Raw genomic sequence first — 19,576 nt, 5'->3', positions numbered from 1 at the left:
ATGAAACCAAATGGATACGCCTTTTAAATGGGCTAACTTATGAGGCCCAGTGGGTTGACATTATTATCATGGCTGAATCAAGTTTGGAGTATGTTTCCACCATTCTCTGCATCTCTCTCATTCTCTGATATGATCGTCTAATGGAATGTCTCTCGCTAGAGGGCCTTCGACAGACTGCTCAAACATAAAGGTTTCTTTCTTTCTCACTAATCATATTTATTATTCGGCCCACATTGTTCTTCTAAGCATTGCTTTTGTCCTTATATGTGGTGATGATGAAGGTGAGAGAATTGTGGTAGTGACTCATGGAGGTCTGATACGATCTCTCTATGAAATACAAATAGCTCGTCTAAAAGCACGAAAGGTTGACAAGATTATCAATACATCGATTAATGTGTTCCGTTTGGGGAGATCGATGTGACTCATTTAGACCAAACCGGTTTCTTAAAATCCAGTTTTGGTGGTGACAGAACCTCTGATTAAGATTTAGTGACACTTTCTTTGCAATGAATTTTTCTTTTATATAAATTTTACTACGTTATGTAATTGAGAGGACTGGTGGCATAAATTGTTATGTTGCTCACAAAAAAAAATTGTATGTGACATTGAATACTGAAAACAATCCATACTGGAAATGAACTATAATTTTCTTGTTAGATTAATGATTCGATGGAATAGTGGTAGTTGAGAACTATATTTTTCTACAGATTTTTGACGATATTATTTTATGAACATTTTTGCGAAAATTGTTGCAAATCAGTCGGAATGTCACCTTAATAAAATTCTGATGTTTTTTTTTCAGTGAAATAAATTACGAAATGATTTTGTCAAAAATTTATCAGAAATGTATTTTTCGATTCTCAACAGATTTGAGAACACTCACGCTGAAATTGGAGAAATTGAGCCATATTACACAAAAATCATAAATTCACTAACTAACTAAAACTCCTCTAATTCTTCTACTTTCTATCTCTCTCTCAAAAAATCTAATTTCCCATTTTTTGTTATTTGGCAAATAAACCCTTGAATTTTGAAATCAATAAACAAAAAAAAAATCCGAACAGAGAAAATATGGACGTATTTATCGAATATCTTTTCTGAATCATTTGATAGGTAGGTCTGACCTAAAGAACGTTATACTAAAAAGAAATAAGCAACAGAAGCACAGAACGTCGTGTGCACTATGTTTTTTTTTACAAAATAAAAATCTTAAGATTCTTTCGACAAAATAGGAATTAGGTTAAAAGTTGTTAAACACAAGTTTTGAAAAAAAACTATATATAATAAATATCTTCAGTCATATGACTAAAGGGATACTTTTCAGAATATACTAAAGGATATACTCCCTCTGTTTCATTATAAGTGTCGTTTTAGATTTGTGCACACGGATTAAGAAAGCATTTAATTTTGCATATTTTCAATATAAAAACATCATTACCGATACAATTCAACCAATAGAAAAATAGAATGGAGAATAAAGTTAATAAATTTTGCATTGAAACTCTAAAACGACACTTATTTTGCAACGGAAAAAATTCTCTAAAACGACACTTAATATGAAACGGAGGGAGTATATAACTAAAACTAAGAATTTTAGTTTCGTTAAGTTGTATTTAGATTTTTAAGATAGATTATGTTAGTTAGCAAAAAAAAAAAGAGATAGATTACTTTTTTATTCAATAAGTTGAATATGCGTAACGAGAAGAATAAAATATTTTATGTTGCAACAATAAAATTGGACATTAGCACAATCTAAATAAATCAAAGATTTGGACCACGAAATGAAAATTAGATATCCATTAATTAATATGTGGCAGATTATAAGATTATAAAACAAAAAAGAAAAGAAATTGGAGGAGGCAACAGAAAGAAGGTGATTAGCCATGCAAGAAGAAGATGTTTAAAATGAAATATAAATACTATAAAAATCACGGATAAAAAGGAAAAGAAAGAAACCCGTTTCGTTGTTCAAAAAAAAAAAGAAACCCGTTTCGTGTTCTAAATGATTCTGTTACTTTCCCAGAAGATCGCACTCTTTGGAATGAAGACTTTGATATTTATTCTTAAGGATCATCCAAGTCTAGACAAATTATTTCTCTTAGGAGGATTTCATCTCACGTAGTTGAATGAGATTGAATTATATATTGGTAGTTAACATGTCAGTTGCGGATACAAAAAAAAAAGAAAGAAAGCCATATTTATTCATTAATTAAAACGTATAACGAAAGAGGACGACAACAATATTGCATGAACTAAAAACGAACCAAAACAAGAACAAAACCATTAAAGAAAAAAACCCTAATAAAAATGAAGAGGAAAAAACTAGTAGGCGATGTGACAAGTGAAACGAACTAGAGCAATAAAGTAAGGATCGGTGAAGTATCCCCAAATGGCATCTTCGCATTCATTTTTCACGTTGACGACAATATTGCAACAATAGTCACTGACTTGAAACCTCCTAGTGTAGAAACTGAACGCCATCTGCCCACGACACACTCCAACAGGTCCCATGTGTCTCACACAACTTCCGAAGTGTTCCCATGGATTCTGATGGTGATGGTGATGGTGATGATGACTGTGATGATGTTCGGGAGGTGGAATCGATGGCTGACTAGGAGAAGATGGCTCATCATCATCACGGCTTGGTGGCGAAGGAGATGGAGACTTCTTGGGAGTTGGAGGCGGAAGAGATGGTGTTGGCGTCGGTGGAGATGGAGACTTCTTTGGAGTTGGAGGCGCAAGAGACGGTGTTGGCGACGGTGGAGATATTTTGGGGGATGAAGGCGGAGGAGATTGTGTAGGAGGCGGCGGAGACATTTTGGGAGTTGGAGGCGAAGGTGAAGATATTATGGGAGATGGAGATGGTGTAGGTGGCAGTGGAGACATAATGGGAGTTGGAGGCGGAGGAGATGGTGAATGTGGCTGTGGAGATATTTTAGGAGATGGTGTAGGAGTCCGCGGAGACATTTTGGGAGATGAAGGAGGAGGAGATGGTGAAGGTGGCGGTGGAGATATGATGGGAGTTGGAGACGGAGGAGATGGTGAAGTTGGCTGTGGAGATATTTTGGGAGATGGTGAAGGTGGCTGTGGAGATATGATGGGAGTTGGAGATGGAGGAGATGGTGAAGTTGGCTGTGGAGATATTTTAGGAGATTGTGTAGGTGGCGGTGGAGATATGATGGGAGTTGGAGGCGGAGTAGATGGTGAAGGTGGCTGTGGAGATATGATGGGAGTTGGAGGCGGAGGAGATGGTGTTGGCGGCTGTGGAGATATGATGGGAGTTGGAGGAGGAGGAGATGGTGATGGCGGCGGTGAAGATATTTTGGGAGATGGTGTTGTTGGCGGTGGGGATATTTTAGGAGTTGGAGGAGGAGGAGATGGTGTAGGTGGAGGAGGAAACGTTTTTGGAGTTGAGGGCAAAGGTGACGGTGTGGACGGTGAAATGGAAATGGAAATGGCGGGACCAGATCCGTTGCTCTGAACACATTTCCAGACTTTGGAATCTCCATAGTTGAATTTATGGGAAGTGCTCCTAAACATTACGTCTCTGGAGAAATCTGACGGATGTGGCCATCCTTGGATGGGTTTTGGCAAGAATCTCAGATCTTTTCCGATGGTTATGGTTGGAAAAGCCACAAGACAGAGGAACACTACTGTCATGAGGAACATGGAGCTTTCCATGGTTTATGGTGGGGAAAAAAAAGCGAGAGTAAGATTTGTGAAGGGAGTGTATAAACAAATGAAAGGCACAGCTACTTAAGCTTATTATATACTGTATACAGAAAACGGTTAGGTTAAAATGGTAGATATTACGTATCTAAATCTAATGAAAATATATTTCAGTTATTCACTATTATCACGATCTTTAACTGATAAAAAAAAATACTACTGGTTGATCCAAAAAAAATACTACTGATCAAAATATCTACCTCCAAATATTTTGGAGAGCCGTGTTCACCCTTATCAAAAAGCAACAACTTTGTTATCTAAACTTAGGGCCCCACTTTTATACAAAGAACCTTCTTTTTTTTTTGCATTTTTGCAAAACCTTTAGTTGAACGTAGAACAAAGTCTTTAGATAATAAAAAAAAAACACTAGTAATCTGCTCGTAGAAACTTCTCGTACTCGGTCCCATTCAACGTCTTGTTTATATCTTCCCAGTTCTTGATGTGAACCGACAAATCTCCTCTGTGTATTTTCACCTGTCTGCTTGACAAATCCTTCACAGGAATGTTCAAAAACTCCTGAACTTGCTTCAACCTCTGCCGCCAAACCCCAAAGGAAATTAACACCCACAACAAACTTTGAAACTTCTAAAGGTTATGATAACAAAACCTTTACCGTTTGATTTGTTATGAGATCTTCGTAGAAGACAACCATATGACGAGTGGTATTGAAATACTCCAAAGCCTTTGCAGCTAAACTCTCTGTTTCTCGTAAATCATGGATCAAAGATGTCGAGTTAATCACAGGCTTGTACCTAGAAAGTGCATCTGCCTGCAGCAAGAAACCAACCAATAATAATCAAGAAACAAACTAAAAACATTATTATATAAATGAATATAAATATATACAAAAACCTCTTCAGGAGAATGAACATGAGACTTGTGAGTTCCATTCAACAGCTTAGCGTAACGGTCATAAGAATTCGCCAGCACAGAAACCATTCTCCTCAGAGGATTCCTTCTGAACAAGAATATAGCCGAGACGCCTCTCCGGTTGAAGTAATCCACAATCTCTTCGTGGTTAGCCAACAGGCCCTGGTTAAGCATCCATTTGAACCCAACCGCGGCAGAGCACTCGTTCTTCGAAGCGCTCGTGAACCAATCAAGATTATAAACTCTGTCAAGCGTCTTAACGATCGAAGAAACGTTCTTTCTTCGATCGAGAACCGAGAAGATCTCTTCGTTGGAACTCACGTTGTCGTGACTGTTCAACAGCGTTTCGAACCAACCGCTTCCTGATCTCTGCATCGACAGTATCGCAAAGAACCTCACGGGATTGTGCCCACATTCAGCTCTGTTTTTTACCCAGAACAGAGCATAAGAAACAGAGACACAGACAAGAACAGAGAGAGAGTAGTTACCGACTAAAAGTCTGTGGCTTTGGGTAATGAATCCGAGTAATAACATGGTGTGATGAGTGAGAATCAACAGGAGTTGGAACAAGTTGAGAGCTTTGGAGACTGGACTGTTTTAAGCAAACAGAGCACATGTAGAGACCACACACCATTGCAAACACTAAAACTATCATCCTCAAGAACAGAGGTGACTTCTTTGGTTGCTTTATTACAATCTTATTAACATCAAATAAGAGACCAAAGATTTGGTTCGAATTAAAGTCGGAATCAAGAATAAACATAAAAGGTAAGGTAGAGATACTTTAAATCTTTGTGGAGATAGAAACAGAGTTTGCTGGTAGGTTACACTGATAAAGCATACATGCAGAGAAGCTTAATCATAGAAAAGATCTAAGAGAGGAAGAGTAGACCTTTCCGAATAAACAGATGAACTCCGCCATCGATGCTTTTAGAAGCTTTTGGAACAGAGGAACAGAAGGTTAGATAGAGAGAGGAGATGGATTCACGAATCCATCTTCTTGGTCCAGAGAATCTGAGAGAAGGAAGAAAAAAGAAGAAGAAGAAGGCAAAAGAGTTTGGTATTTGAGCAAAGATTTTGTATAAAACTATAAATTTCCCTCGTGGAAAGTCGAGCCACTGTCATTAAGACATGGGGACTGTCTTTTTCTCCTTTTAATTAATCTCAGATTTATATTAATTAATTAGTTTTTTTTAATTAAAATGTTTAGTTTCGATTTCGCTTTCGCCATTAAATCAGTATTAGCAAAGCTTTCGGATTAGGATATTATCATTAATCTTCTGAGCATTTTTTATAGGGAAATTTTCACTCTTGATATCTCATAAATTAATAAATTTTATTTTTACTATATATATATATATATGTATATAGAAATACTTCATATTCTTTTTGTATTGACTTGCTAAAATATTTCATGTGTATTTTCCTGATTATGAGCATTTTTCTAGGAAAATTTTCACTCTTGATATCTCGTATTATCTCGAGCATTTCAAATGTTGATTACCATATCCAATCATATTTCAAATATTTTGTTTCGATTTTTTTTTTCAAAAAAAAAACATTTGAGATAACTATTTAACAAAATAATAACTTAAATTGTGAGATATTGTGGTGAAATTATCTAACGGAGATACTCTAGGGTCGAAGTTGTTGTGGTAACAACTTTTATTTCTAAAGTATAATTTGGTTTATTCTTCTATGTATTTGGTTTAAATCAATAATGCACTACTTTACACTATTTATTCGATCATTTAGAGACAGACTTAAACTTCTGAAGCGGGAGTTGAGGAAAAAGACCGTTTAACGTGTTTCTTTTTTTAAGTTGTTAGTTTGAAAGTGATTATCAAGATCAATATTAAAACAAATAGTTGTAGTACTTTTGCCATGCCAAATTTAAAATAAAAGTAATTCCTAAAACACAGCTAAGAGGAAGATATTCAACCATTTTCGTGCAGAAATATCAAATCTATAGTATTAATATAGTACATTTTTCATAGAATTAGCCATAAATAATATAAACGCATAACTGACAAAAGAAACATACAAATATATTAAAGTTCGTGCTACCGACACCGTACGTTATAACTGGTCGGCTGATAAAACTGAATCAAGAGTATTTATTTGGTCTTTACAAGATTTAGTGTCACATCCCAAATCACATGAAACTATTCTCCACCGTAGTTTCTAAATTTCCAAATCTATATAATAGTACTAATTTATTTTTGTTAGTAGAATAGAAATGATAAAATAGTGTAGCCGGGCTTGTTGCAGTCTGAGACGTTGCGCTTTATTTGAGTAACCCTATTTATTCTAGGCCGAGGTTAGTGTGATCAGTGAATGGTTTGACACCTTCCCGTCGTCTCGATGCCAATACCTCCGCTATGAAGGATCTGATCATAGACCGCTGCTCACTTTCCTGGACACAAGGAGGAAGAAAGGTGCAAAGATCTTCAGATTTGACAGACGACTTAAAGATAATCCTGAAGTCAGGAAACTGGTTCAGGAAACTTGGAATTCAGTTCCTTACCTCGATGTGGAAGCAAAACTATCCTGCTGTAGGAAGGCCATATGTAGTTGGAGCAGAGCCTTTCACGAGAACAGCCGGAAGGCATTGAAGGCGCTTCGATCTCAATTAGATGCAGCAATGACGAATCAGGTGCCACAGGATGATCTCATTCATGAGATAAATACAAACCTGCTCAAAGCCTATAAAGCAGAAGATGATTATTGGAGACAACGAAGTAGGCAGCTATGGCTTACACTAGGGAATTCTAATACTGGCTATTTCCACGCTTCTACTAAGGCCAGGAAGGCCAAAAATAGACTCACAGTCATTGAGGATGAGAATGGAATACCGTGGTTCGAAGAGGAGCAGATTGCCGGTGTTATATGTAAGTATTTCGACCATATCTTCACCTCAGAGCATCATGATGGTCTACAAACAGTAGAAAAAGCGCTTCAACACTGTGTCACTGATGAAATGAATGAAGCATTAATTAAGGCGCCATCTGATATAGAAATTAAGGAAGCTACCTTTGCAATTCACCCGGACAAAGCTCCGGATCCTGATGGGTTCTCGGCGAGCTTCTTTCATGCCAACTGGGAAGTTGTGGGATCAGATGTGATCAGGGAGATCAAAGCCTTCTTTGCTACAGAAACCCTCCGTACCTCGCAAAACGTTACACACGTTAGACTCATTCCAAAGATAGTAGGAGCAAAAAGGGTTGCTGATTATCGTCCTATTGCTTTATGCAATGTCTACTTCAAAATTATATCCAAGCTACACACTCAGACTTAAGCCTATTCTACAACACATTATCTCAGAGAACCAGTCAGTATTTATTCCAGGCAGAGCAATAGCAGACAACATCCTAATCACCCACGAAGTTCTACAGTACCTAAAGACCTCTCAAGCGCAAAAGAAGTGTACGATGGCAGTGAAAACTGATATGTCTAAAGCGTATGACAGAGTCGAATGGAGGTTCATATCGCAAGTACTCAAGAGACTAGGATTCCATGAGAAGTGGATCAACCTAATAATGCAATGCGTGACTACGGTATCCTACTCTTATCTGATAAATGATTCAGTTCTAGGAGCGGTCAAACCTAACAGAGGCATTAGACAGGGAGATCCCCTATCTCCCTATCTGTTCATTTTATGTGGCCAAGTTCTATCGGGATTATGCAAAGAAGCAGGACGAGATGGTACCTTGCAAGGAATAAGAGTGGCACGTGGTAGTCCGAGGGTGAACCATTTGCTCTTTGCTGATGACACAATGTTCTTCTGCTACTCCTCACCATCGAGCTGCAACAAGTTGAAGGAGATCTTGTGGGAGTATGAACAAGCTTCGGGTCAAAAAATCAACAAGGATAAATCAGCGGTTACCTTCTCTTCAAAGACATCTTCAGAAACAAAGAACAATGTCAAAAGTCTGTTGGGCATCTCTAAGGAAGGAGGACAAGGTAAATACTTGGGCTTACCGGAGCACTTCGGCAGAAAGAAGAAGGATCTCTTCACAGCTTTGGTTGATAGAATCCGGCAAAGAGCTAACAGTCTATCCACGCGCATCTTGTCTAGGGCAGGGAAGCTAACTATGCTACAAGCTGTGCTAACTGCCATCCCAACCTTCTTCATGTCTTGCTTTGAACTGCCCGTTAGTCTCTGCAAGCGTATACAATCAGTATTCACAAGATTTTGGTGGGATAAACCAAACGGAAAAAGAAAGATTGCTTGGGTTTCTTGGGACAAGATTACGAAGCCTAAGGCAGGAGGGGGATTGGGAATTAGAGATATACAGTTATTTAACCAAGCTCTCCTAGCTAAACAAGCGTGGAAGATCCTCACTAAACCAGATAGCCTATTAGCGCGGGTTCTTCTAGGAAAATACTGTCACTCTACAATTTTCATGGAGGCAAAGGTTCCATCAGTGTGCTCTCACGGATGGAGAAGCATACTACATGGAAGGGATTTACTAATAGGCAACCTAGGACGAGCAATTGGAAACGGAGAGACTACAAAGGTTTGGAAAGACGTGTGGATCTCGCTAGAGACTCAAGTGAAACCGTTTGGACCTATACCAGAAGCAGCTATGGATCTCACAGTCTCGGACTTCCTAACTACAGATATGAAATAGAACCAGAGCAGAATTGAAGCTTTCCTACCTCAACTATCGAAGGAGATCCAACTCTTTCAGCCAAGCATCGCCAAGACAGAAGACTCTTTCATCTGGCAACCACTTCCCTCAGGAGTATACACTACTCGCTCAGGATATTTCTCCGCATCAATGCAGACAGCTACAAGTCCAAACCCATCTCCAGGATCCTTTAACTGGGTTAAAGATGTTTGATCAGCAGCTTGTTCACCAAAAATGAAGCTCTTTCTATGGTCTACCATACAACGAGCTCTGCCTTTAGGAGAGAACCTACAGCAAAGGGGATTGATATCAGGAGCTTTATGCAAAAGATGTAATGTGCTGGAAACGGCCACTCATACCTTCTTTCATTGCCCATTCGCCCAAGAGGTGTGGAGGAGGATTCCACTGGCTAACGTAGTTCACCTAGCTACTATTGAGAGTTTCTCAGATGCGGTGGTGGCTTTTAAATGAACGGTATGTCTACCACCAACAGGAGCGACTGGAGCCATACTACCTTGGATCTGCTGGACAATTTGGAATGCAAGGAATAGGCTTGTCTTCGAGAACAAATCTTTGTCACCTACAGAAGCAGCAACAAGTGGTCTACGATTAGCAAGGGAATGGGCATCAGCACAAGTACCGATCAACTCAAACGCCAGGTCGTTACCTCAATCTCGGAGACAGATGCAGCTACCAACAGACGATCCCCTGGTGGTGACTTGTAGATCGGACGCGGCATGGGATATTAGATCGAAAAGAGCCGGCTTTGCGTGGATTCTAACCGACTCGACAGGAAACTCCATCGAACGAGGCAACGCTACTCAGGATATGATCAACTCGCCTCTGATTGCTGAAGCTATTGCTCTCCGATTGGCTCTCACCTCGGCAGAGAAATTAGGGCTTCCAAAGCTCCAATGCTTCTCTGACAATGAAACGCTCATTCGAGCTATCAATTGCGACATGCAGGTTAAGAAAATCTTTGGTATCATCAGAGATATCAAGCAACTCTCCTCTGCTTTCGTCGCAATCTCCTTCTCTCACTTTTATCGTTCTTCGAATGTTGAGGCTAACGCCTTAGCAAAACAATCGCTTGCATCTTCTTTGTATTAGACCCATTAATGGGCTGATTCTGGGCCCGAGGCCATTCTCTCTAATATATTAAGCATGTGTTTCACAAAAAAAAAAGGTTAGTGTGATCAGTAGCGCATTTACGTTGAGTCAAAAGTCAAAGGGGCACTTGCCTCCCTGTGAAATTTTCAAATTCACTGTAATGTAAACAGTTATTTGTTTTATTGAAATATTTTTTTTTTAAATCCTAGCTTTTAAATTTGTAAACATTTAAGGGAATGATACATGTGATGATTCTAAACATGACATGCTTCTTCATTTGGGTGATCATATCATTAAATCAAATAATAATGTGTGTATACGTTCCAATAATGTTGATATATTTGATAAGCATGAAAGTTTAGTTTGTTTCTATTACATAAGAACAGGTTGGAGCAGAAGAAAACCACGTGAATAATGGATATTTTCATACCTCCATCGGTTAGATGCACAGTCGAAGAAGAAAATGACATCACTTTCTTTTCCCACTATTATTGAGCTTGTTGAATTTAGAAGAAAAACGTAACCTTTTTCTTTGATTGTATAAAGTTGTCGTCAGCTTTTATTTGGCATATGAAGTTATAAACTGTATTTTCTTGAAATATCTATTTCCTGTTACTGCTTTCTTCCACACCAATTACATAATTACGTCATTAACTCTGTGTAAGCTAAGTATATCACTTTCAGCATTTCATAATGAGAGCACGCACATATTATGCCCATTTTTCAATATCTAAACTACATCGCAAAGCTTCATGTTCATTATCGACGAATTCTCTCAGTTCCATGGAGGAGCGAAACGCAGGTGAGACAGAAGTGTGGCACGTGCCTTACTCTTGTTTTAATTCTTTCTATGTAAATTTTTTTTAATATAATTTTTTAGTTATAAGAAGTTACAAAATGGTCGTTACAAAAAAAAATTACGAAATGGTCTTAAATGTGATCATATATAGTTCGAGAAAAAGAAAAGAAATGAACATCAAAACAACAAGATTTCGGTCAGAAAAAAAAAACGAGATAGATGGGTCCACCAGAAGACAAGCTTCTTAAGTTCTTGTGAAATAGATTATAATTACGTTATACATTCTTCATTTCTACTAGAATAATGTAAATAGTATTGACAACCACATGAATCCAGTAAATGACGAAACAAAAAGAAAAAGATAAGGCTTTAGTGTTACTACAACTTCACTGGTCTTATCTTTTTTTTTTTCTTCTCCTTCCTTATTCTCTCAATCAATGGCTTCTCTTTTTTCTTTTTCTTCTCTCCTTCAACCAAAAGTCTCTGTTTCTTCTCCCCTTAAACCAAAAGCTGTAAAGACTTCGATTTCAGCTCCTCAGACAGAGACAATAACGGAAGGACTTGAAGAAAAATTCGGACGAAAAGGCATAAAATTCTCGGAACCAAACATGGTCGAGCTCAAGGTCAGAAACGGAAGCTCTTTAAAGCTGAGTCTATCGGACGCTCATGTTGTTTCATATCAACCAAAAGTGTACTGGAAAGACGATGGATTCGAGGAAGTCCTTTACACAGTAGAGGACGGTAATAAAACCAGAGGCGGGGTTGGTCTTGTCATCATAAACGAAGAAGAAAAAGCTTCTTCAGTACTATCAGGTTGTGATTGGACCGTTAAGGACACTGATTCAGACGCCATTGACGCTCTTCAGGTGAGATTCGGTACTACCTAAAATACAACCAATCAAATCTTTTTTTTTTGTTGACACAAAATGATGAAACCTTGTGGCTTACGTTTTCTCAGATTGAATTGAGCTGCACGGCAGGATTTCTCGACATAACCTACATCGTCTCTCTCTATCCAGTAAGCATAGCAACAGCAGTGGTGGTGAAGAACAACGGTCGCAAACCGGTTTCCCTTAAACCGGGGATTATAAGTTCCTTGAGATTCAAGAAACGGAGTGGTGCTGGAATTCAAGGGCTTAAGGGCTGCTCCTATTGCCCCAGTCCTCCATTGTCTTCGCCTTTCGAGCTACTGTCTCCTTCTGAGGCAATGAAGGCGGACTCTTCCGGGTGGTTCGGGTCAGAAGATGGGGAAAAACCAGGGATTTGGGCAGTTGAAGACTCTGTTATTACACTTCTTGAGAAGAAGATGAGTAGAGTCTATGGTGCCCATCCGGCTGAGAGACTTAAGGCCGTCTACAACACTCCACCTTCTAAATATGAAACCATTGATCAAGTAATTTTAACTACATTATATTTTTTCAGGTTGCTTACTGTTCTGATAGTATGGTCATTTTTCGTTTATGAATATGGATGCAACATATGGTTACAAAACGGATCATGTAGTACTATATTTATTAGAAACTGGTGGTTGTTAAAAAAAAGAATCTGATGTTTGAAGTTTAAAATTTGTAGGGACGAGGATTGTTCTTCAGGATGATAAGGATGGGGTTCGAGGACATGTACGTGGGATCCCCAGGATCAATGTGGGACAAGTTTGGGAAGCAACAATATTTTGTGTGCACAGGTCCTGCATCTATGCTCGTTCCCATTGATGTTGGTGCCGGTGAAACCTGGAGAGGAGCAATGGTAATTGAACATGATAATTTGTAAACTTCTTTTACTATATATCTATCATCTTTATTTTCTTACTTATTTTTGTCATTCTGCAACAAATATGATGTTGTTTCATATTGTATATATGAAAAGTCACAACTACAAGTGCATTCCTCATTTTCTATGCAATAACTGAAAGGTCTTGTAACTATAATACTAGAGTTTGATCCGCGCGATTGCGTGTGGGCTTTAAATAAGTAAATTTTTGTATTGTATAAATTGTATACTATACTTTTATAATTTAGACATACTACATAATTATTTAAAATGACATTTTAACCATAATAATTTTATCTATTGAATTGAGTCATTATATTTATCTAGAGTCAATTGTATCATCTACATTTCTTAATATTTTTATTGATTTTCAGTGAACTTTTACATATATGTTTTACTTTTCAGTTGTTAAAAAAAAGTAAAATAAGTTTTGATTTTAAAATGACGGTTACTCAAGTGGTGAGAGAAAAATAGATTCAAGTCCGACATTTCATGTCACGGGTGTGTATGTGCTCAAAGAAAGCATATACTCTTAGTTTTTAGTCAGCTAATCAGTCACCAATTGACCTAAAGAGTTTCAGAAGAAGAAACTAACTAATCAAAGATCTGCAAGAACAATATCCAATTGAAACCGAGTGTTTCAAATCAAACAAAAACATACAACTTACAAGTCTTGAAACATAAAACTAACCTAACTAGATAAGTCATTAGTCAACATGTCTTGAAATGAACAGCGTCTTGTATTGATCTCTGGAAGCATTTGGATCAGTAGTATTGGGGTCGTCTCCATATAAATACTTTAAATTAATTTGGAGTGTCCTCAGACAGTAACAAAGCATGAAAAGGACATATAGTGAAAGTTACAGTTCTTTAAGCTCCAACAGCCGAAACATCATACATGTGTTCATCGTCTGGCTTAGGCGGAGCATATCTCTGGCTTAATAAGCTTAACATGCCTTGCTTAACTAAAAAATAAAAATGGAAAAGATGTTGCAAAAATAAGCTTATTGACCCTTATGAGTTATGTTAATTAGCAAACTGACCCTCCTAAAAGCTTCCTCTACCTCCGCCACTGGCTTAAGCTGAATAATATTAGCTCTGTTCTAAGCCTTAGTAGTCCTGGAGGTAAACCACACCCAGTGGTCTTCAGAGTAACACACTAAACCACCGACTATAATCACCTTCTAAAGAAACCTACTACTGTCAGTATTGTTCTTAGCCTTTTGCTACGACCCTTACATGACGTCTTAATTGGTCGTCAGATTAGTATTCTCTTGTGCAACGACGGTAGTAGAGAGGCGGAGGTCAGACATAGTAGAAGCATTTTTAGAGAGAAGAAAAGGTATAGTAGAGTCCTACATGTTACCACAAATCTTTGGTGTGGTATGTAAGAAAAAAAAAACACATGCATAAGCAAGCTTTTAAAGAAGCCTTGACGACCGTTTGATCTTAAACGCATCATCACATGCTACGACAATTCTAAACAAACCATCCTGGCCAATAACGATACGACATGTGTAAGTGTAGTGAAACAGAAGACTGATGAGATATAACTTCAAAAAATTTATTACATAAAGGCATGTTACAAGACCCTCTAACAGAGAAACAAGGTCTCGAGAACACTATCATTTCCTGTCTTTGTTTTTTTTTGGTTCTTTCCCTCCATAACGTTGGGGGTTTCTAAAAGGGCGGTAAATCCAACTTGAGTAACCGTCATTTGAAAATCCACCAGCCTCACCATAACTGACTATTTTGAACATTGCCGCCCTATTCCACAAGTAGCAACGGTTTGTGTGTACACAACTAATCTTCCTCATCATCAACCCCATCATCGTCATCATCATCATCATCGTCATCATCATCAACATCATCATCATCTTCATCACCATCACGTTTTCTCTTTGGACGAGATGATGATGGCAAGGACTGGTCAGGCATTGGGAGATCATCTTCCACTTCTTCTTCTTCATCTGGATCGTTGTCCTCGTTAATGGGTTCGATGTCACTACCCACAGCATCATGATCTTCCACTTGAGAGACTGGCTGAACAAGATACCCTTCACCAGATTCTTCATCCTATCAAGATTCATCAAACTCCATGTTAGCCATAGACACACAAAAGATATCAACTTCATCAAGCAAATGAAAAAAAACTTCACACATGGACCATTCCACCAAACATAAACACAGTCTGGTTCACTGCAAATCTAACCATTTACTTTAAGCTGCAACCTAAAAATTCAAGACCAGACTGATATTCTCAGGCATGCAAGGCAGTTAGAGTACCAACAAGATAAGTCTATCAAGAACAACAAGTAAGAATCAGCGAATTGCAAGCATATAATTCATAACTCCAAACATTGCATATGATTCTTAAGTACCAAAGCGTCTCACCTCCTCTTCACCATCATCATCATCATCATCATCATCATCACCAAACTCAACATCATCCTCAACCCCTTGGTCGTCTTCACCAGTCTCACCATCATTATCCTCATCATCATCCCCTTGCTCATGCCCATCAATCTCCACCGCATTCATCAACCGTCCAGTACTACTCCCTGACCCACCAAGACCACGATCGACATTATCCACTTCATCCTCCTCCTCCTCCTCTTCATCCTCCTCATCATCAACCCCATCTTCCTCATTATCACTATCCTCAATCTCATGAACCTCAACCACATCATCATCCCCAACTTCCTCCTCATCAATCTCCTCCCCGGACTCGGACTCGCTATCCTCCCCATCCACAGCTTGAAGACGAAACCCATTAGCCCTTCCACCACCCTCCTCATCCTCAGCATCACTCTCCTCATCCTCATCAACATCAACAACCCCATCAACTCTCTCACTATGCCCATTACTCATCCAAACACCACCAACTCTCTCATCCCCATCAACCTCCCCACTCCCAGGATCCTCCTCATCATCATCCTCCTCTTCCTCCTCCCCATCCTCCTCCTCATCATCCTCCTCATCATCCTCCTCATCCTCCTCCTCCTCATCATCATCATCACTCTCAGGCCTCTCGTTCCCTAACCTATCAGACTTATCCAAAAACTTCAAACTCTTAACCAACCCAAAAACCCTAGCCCGGTACTCCCCAACCCTAGTCACCGGACACTCGTACAGATCCAAAGACACAATCTTCAGCCTCGCCAGAGGCGACAGATCCTCCACCGAGTGGATCCGGTTGTTCGACAAATCCAAATCGCGAAGCGAATCCAAACCGGCCTCGACCAGAAACTCCAGACCGGAAGTGATCCGGTTGTCGGAAAGGACGAGCTTTTGGAGATTGGGGAGCCTGGGGAACTGCTCGAGCGACGAGACGCCGATGTTGGCTATGGAGAGGTGGTGGAGGTTGCGGAACTTCTCCAGGAGGGGTGGCGGCGGGAGGCGTCCCTGGAGGCATTTGACGGCGCCGTCTAGTGTTAACGTCCGTGTGGCTAACGGGTCTGGTTGGCCGTCTAGAGCCGCTTCTACAGCTCTTTCCCAAATCTCGTCCATCGTGTGTCTGTCTGTGTGTAAAGCTCTCTCGAGAAGCTTTGGTGAGAAGATTTAAGAACCGTCGCGCGGAGGATGATTTTGTTGTTGTTTGTTGGTTTGGTCTCTCTCAGCCGGCGTAAGCAACCCTAGCTCGTAGTTGTGGGGGTTCTTTTAATCGATTTGGAGAGTTTGGGGCGGGTCTTGAGAAAATAATACTGGGTGGGTCAGGACACGTGGGTGTTTTATAACCGTTTGATTTTAGTGTTTGGGATTGATGACGTGTGTAAGTAGACGGTGTCGATCGATTGGTTTTGTGATCTATGCGCGTTGCTCATCTTCTTTTTTTGGATTTTTTTTTTTTTTTGTTTTTTTTGATTTGTATCTAATCTATTAAAACTGAAGTACAAATAGTAATTAGCCCTAAGTTTTCGACAAAAATTACATCATGATGCCATTGGAATGAAAACACAGTCGTTTAGTGCATTCCCTACAGATTCTCATCGTCTGTCACTTTGTCAGCCCAAAAATTCACAGGTTTAGTTAGTAATAGTTTATATTGTTTGGCCTTTATTTTACGTAGATGGCCCATATTACTATCTTTATTTATATTATTCACAAACCTTAACCTAATTTGTTATTTACAGAATGTGTCACTAGATTTAAAATTGACACTACACAAATTAATTCACAAAATACATTTATTATCTATATTATTAAAACTAAAGTACAAATTGAGTTTGTTTGAAAACATGAATAACAGTTTAAAAAAATATTTGTTTAGAAATTTGGATAGCAGTATAAAAAAAATATAATGTTGTTTGGAAACAAATATAGCAATATATTAAGAAAAAAATGAATTTATGTTATTAAGAAAAATTGAAAATTTATTATATTATAAGAAAGAGAAACAATGTACTTGGGTCAACTTTAAAATATATGAAATTAGCTAATCTAATTATCTAAAAAATCATTGGTCTAGAATAATCATAAAAAAAATTTAAACTTTATATATATATTTCAAATCAAAAGAATAATTTAAAGTTGATTTATATCAAAAACTGATTCAACATATACATATATTCAAAATTTTACTTTTACTAAAATATTTTCCAATAACCATTATTTGAAAAATGTTTTCAATATGTATAAGAAAATACAATAAAAGTCAAATTTCATATGCCAACTTAAATTATGTTTTTTTATTTGACACTAAATTTTAAAAATATAATATTTGTCATTATTTATATGATAGTACGTACATTATTGGAAAATATTTTCAATATGTATAAGAAAAATACAATAAAAAGTCAAATTTCATATACCAACTTAAATTATGATTTTTTTTACACTAAATTTTAAAAATATAATATTTGTGATTATTTATATGATAGTACGTATAAAATACTATTAATTATATGTTTACTCTGTTTTTGGGTACCCGTTCGGGTTCAGTTCGGGTCTGTTTGGATTTCTGGTTTCCGGGGTCAAAGATTTCAGTCTCATTCGGATATTTCTAAATTTTGGTTTGGATTCGATTTGGATCTTTGTGGTTCGTCCGTGTTCGGATAAATTGTTTTTAAAATTCATTATATTCTTTAAATATAAACAAAATAATATATTACATATAAATTTGAATAACATATATCAAAATACCTAAACTTAACATATAAATTGGTTTGATTTAAATACTTGAATAGAGAATCCATAATTTTTAAATATTTTTAGTATTTTGAGTATACTTAAATGATTTTAGATATTTACATATGACTATTTTTATATATTATCAATTATTTAAACCAACTTAAAAGTACCATATATATTTTGGATGTTTTCAAATACATTAAATCTATATATATATATATATATATATATATATATATATATAAAGTAAATAAATCTATTTCGAATACATTCGGGTATCCGAAATACTTCAATTCGGATCGGATCAGTTTCAGTTCTTTAAATACCAAAATTTTGAATAATTTGCATAATTAATCAATTTTGATTCGGGTTTGGTACTTCTTTTTGGATCGGGATCGGTTCGATTTTTTGGATTCAAATTTTTTGTCCAACTAATATATTGACATAAAAAAAAAAAAAATATCTTATAAAAAAATATACCCGCACGGGCGTGCGGGTCAAAATCTAGTTAGTATTAAGCAAAGTCTTGGAATTACATCATTTATTGGTTAATTAAGCAAGCTTAGCGTTTTTAAGTACACATCCTGATACTCTTTTCTTGCCAGACTCTTAAAAGTGAGATACGGTAACTAGATTCAAGACAAGGCACTTTTGTAATTCATAAATTTTAAAGACCAACAAGGGATGCGACTTGTAAGCACACAATAGATTACGTGAGAAATAAGCAAGAAGAGAAAGCTTGACTTTTAGAAAGATAATGTGGAACCGTAATAAGGGCAAAGAGCATCTCCAAAAGATTTAAGGAAGAATTCAGAGATGTATAAAGAGATGAACCTAATGGGATTAGGTATTGCCACACATATAAAGATCAGAGTGGACACGCCAAAAAGAAGACGTGATGAAATTCACGTACAAGAATTCTAGAAAAACATGAGAGACGTAGCGGTAGGGCCGGGCATATAAACCGGACCCCGGTTCGATAAAAATGAATTCGAATCGATCTGAACCCAACATATAAATATCGAATGGATCTTGTTTTATGATACTTTTGGTAATTTATATTATCCGAACCGAACCGAATTTAAATGGATATCCGATAGAATCCGGAACATTCAACCCCCCCTCCCTTCCCAAAAAAAAATCTTGTATCAAAAATGATATCAATTCCTAGTATGTATCGAAAATATACTAAAATATATTAAACATCTAAAATAATTATTTATTACATGAAAATTAGTAGTTTTAGTACATAAAAGTTGATAGTTGAAGGTAACATTTGAAACTTGAATTTTTTAAATTTAGATTTTGTTTTCATTGAACAATATTTCTCATTTTATGGGAATTTGATTTTAGTTTTATGATTTTATTTACCTGGTTTTCTTTCTATCAATAAGTATGTTTACCTTTCGTTTGATTTTGAATGATCACAGTTGATGTTATTTTCTTATTTTTGAATCGATTTTACTTATGTTTTGGGTATAAAATAGGTATAAATCATGTATTTTAAAACCGAAAACCAATTTTACTTATGTTT

At 37.3% G+C, this 19,576-nt stretch overlaps 5 protein-coding genes across 6 annotated transcripts; 2 read left to right on the top strand and 3 right to left on the bottom strand.

The window, feature by feature from the left end:
• Positions 1-2,179: 2,179 nt before the first annotated feature.
• Positions 2,180-3,751, bottom strand: LOC108852247 (extensin-like). The gene has a single exon (XM_018625751.2). The coding sequence runs from the start codon at positions 3,679-3,681 to the stop codon at positions 2,323-2,325; it is 1,359 nt and encodes a 452-aa protein (XP_018481253.2). The 5' UTR covers positions 3,682-3,751; the 3' UTR covers positions 2,180-2,322.
• Positions 3,752-3,870: 119 nt separating this feature from the next.
• LOC108851651 (uncharacterized) lies at positions 3,871-5,687 on the bottom strand. 2 transcript variants are annotated; one of them, XM_057007287.1, is made up of 5 exons: positions 5,492-5,687; positions 5,088-5,296; positions 4,582-5,020; positions 4,343-4,498; positions 3,871-4,263 (listed from the first exon to the last, which is right to left on the bottom strand). In XM_057007287.1, exons 1-5 carry the CDS (start codon positions 5,519-5,521, stop codon positions 4,096-4,098), a joined length of 1,002 nt encoding a protein of 333 aa, XP_056863267.1. In that variant the 5' UTR covers positions 5,522-5,687; the 3' UTR covers positions 3,871-4,095. The 2 variants fall into 2 exon arrangements, with proteins under 2 accessions (XP_056863267.1, XP_018480613.2); XM_018625111.2 differs by having other exon boundaries at positions 5,088-5,684.
• A 4,230-nt stretch (positions 5,688-9,917) lies between these two features.
• Positions 9,918-10,343, top strand: LOC130511096 (uncharacterized). The gene has a single exon (XM_057007930.1). The coding sequence runs from the start codon at positions 9,918-9,920 to the stop codon at positions 10,341-10,343; it is 426 nt and encodes a 141-aa protein (XP_056863910.1).
• Positions 10,344-11,479: 1,136 nt separating this feature from the next.
• LOC108849770 (photosynthetic NDH subunit of subcomplex B 2, chloroplastic) lies at positions 11,480-13,032 on the top strand. The gene is made up of 3 exons (XM_018623374.2): positions 11,480-12,008; positions 12,101-12,535; positions 12,715-13,032. The coding sequence occupies exons 1-3, from the start codon at positions 11,580-11,582 to the stop codon at positions 12,910-12,912; spliced, it is 1,062 nt and encodes a 353-aa protein (XP_018478876.1). The 5' UTR covers positions 11,480-11,579; the 3' UTR covers positions 12,913-13,032.
• A 1,402-nt stretch (positions 13,033-14,434) lies between these two features.
• LOC108855920 (acidic leucine-rich nuclear phosphoprotein 32-related protein) lies at positions 14,435-16,584 on the bottom strand. The gene is made up of 2 exons (XM_018629848.2): positions 15,307-16,584; positions 14,435-14,988 (listed from the first exon to the last, which is right to left on the bottom strand). Exons 1-2 carry the CDS (start codon positions 16,420-16,422, stop codon positions 14,716-14,718), a joined length of 1,389 nt encoding a protein of 462 aa, XP_018485350.1. The 5' UTR covers positions 16,423-16,584; the 3' UTR covers positions 14,435-14,715.
• Between the last annotated feature and the right edge of the window lie 2,992 nt (positions 16,585-19,576).

The sequence above is a fragment of the Raphanus sativus genome, chromosome 4 (assembly GCF_000801105.2).
Source record: "Raphanus sativus cultivar WK10039 chromosome 4, ASM80110v3, whole genome shotgun sequence".
Taxonomy (NCBI): Eukaryota; Viridiplantae; Streptophyta; class Magnoliopsida; order Brassicales; family Brassicaceae; genus Raphanus; species Raphanus sativus.
Note: the sequence above shows the minus strand (reverse complement) of the source record. Positions and strands in the feature narration are given on the sequence as shown.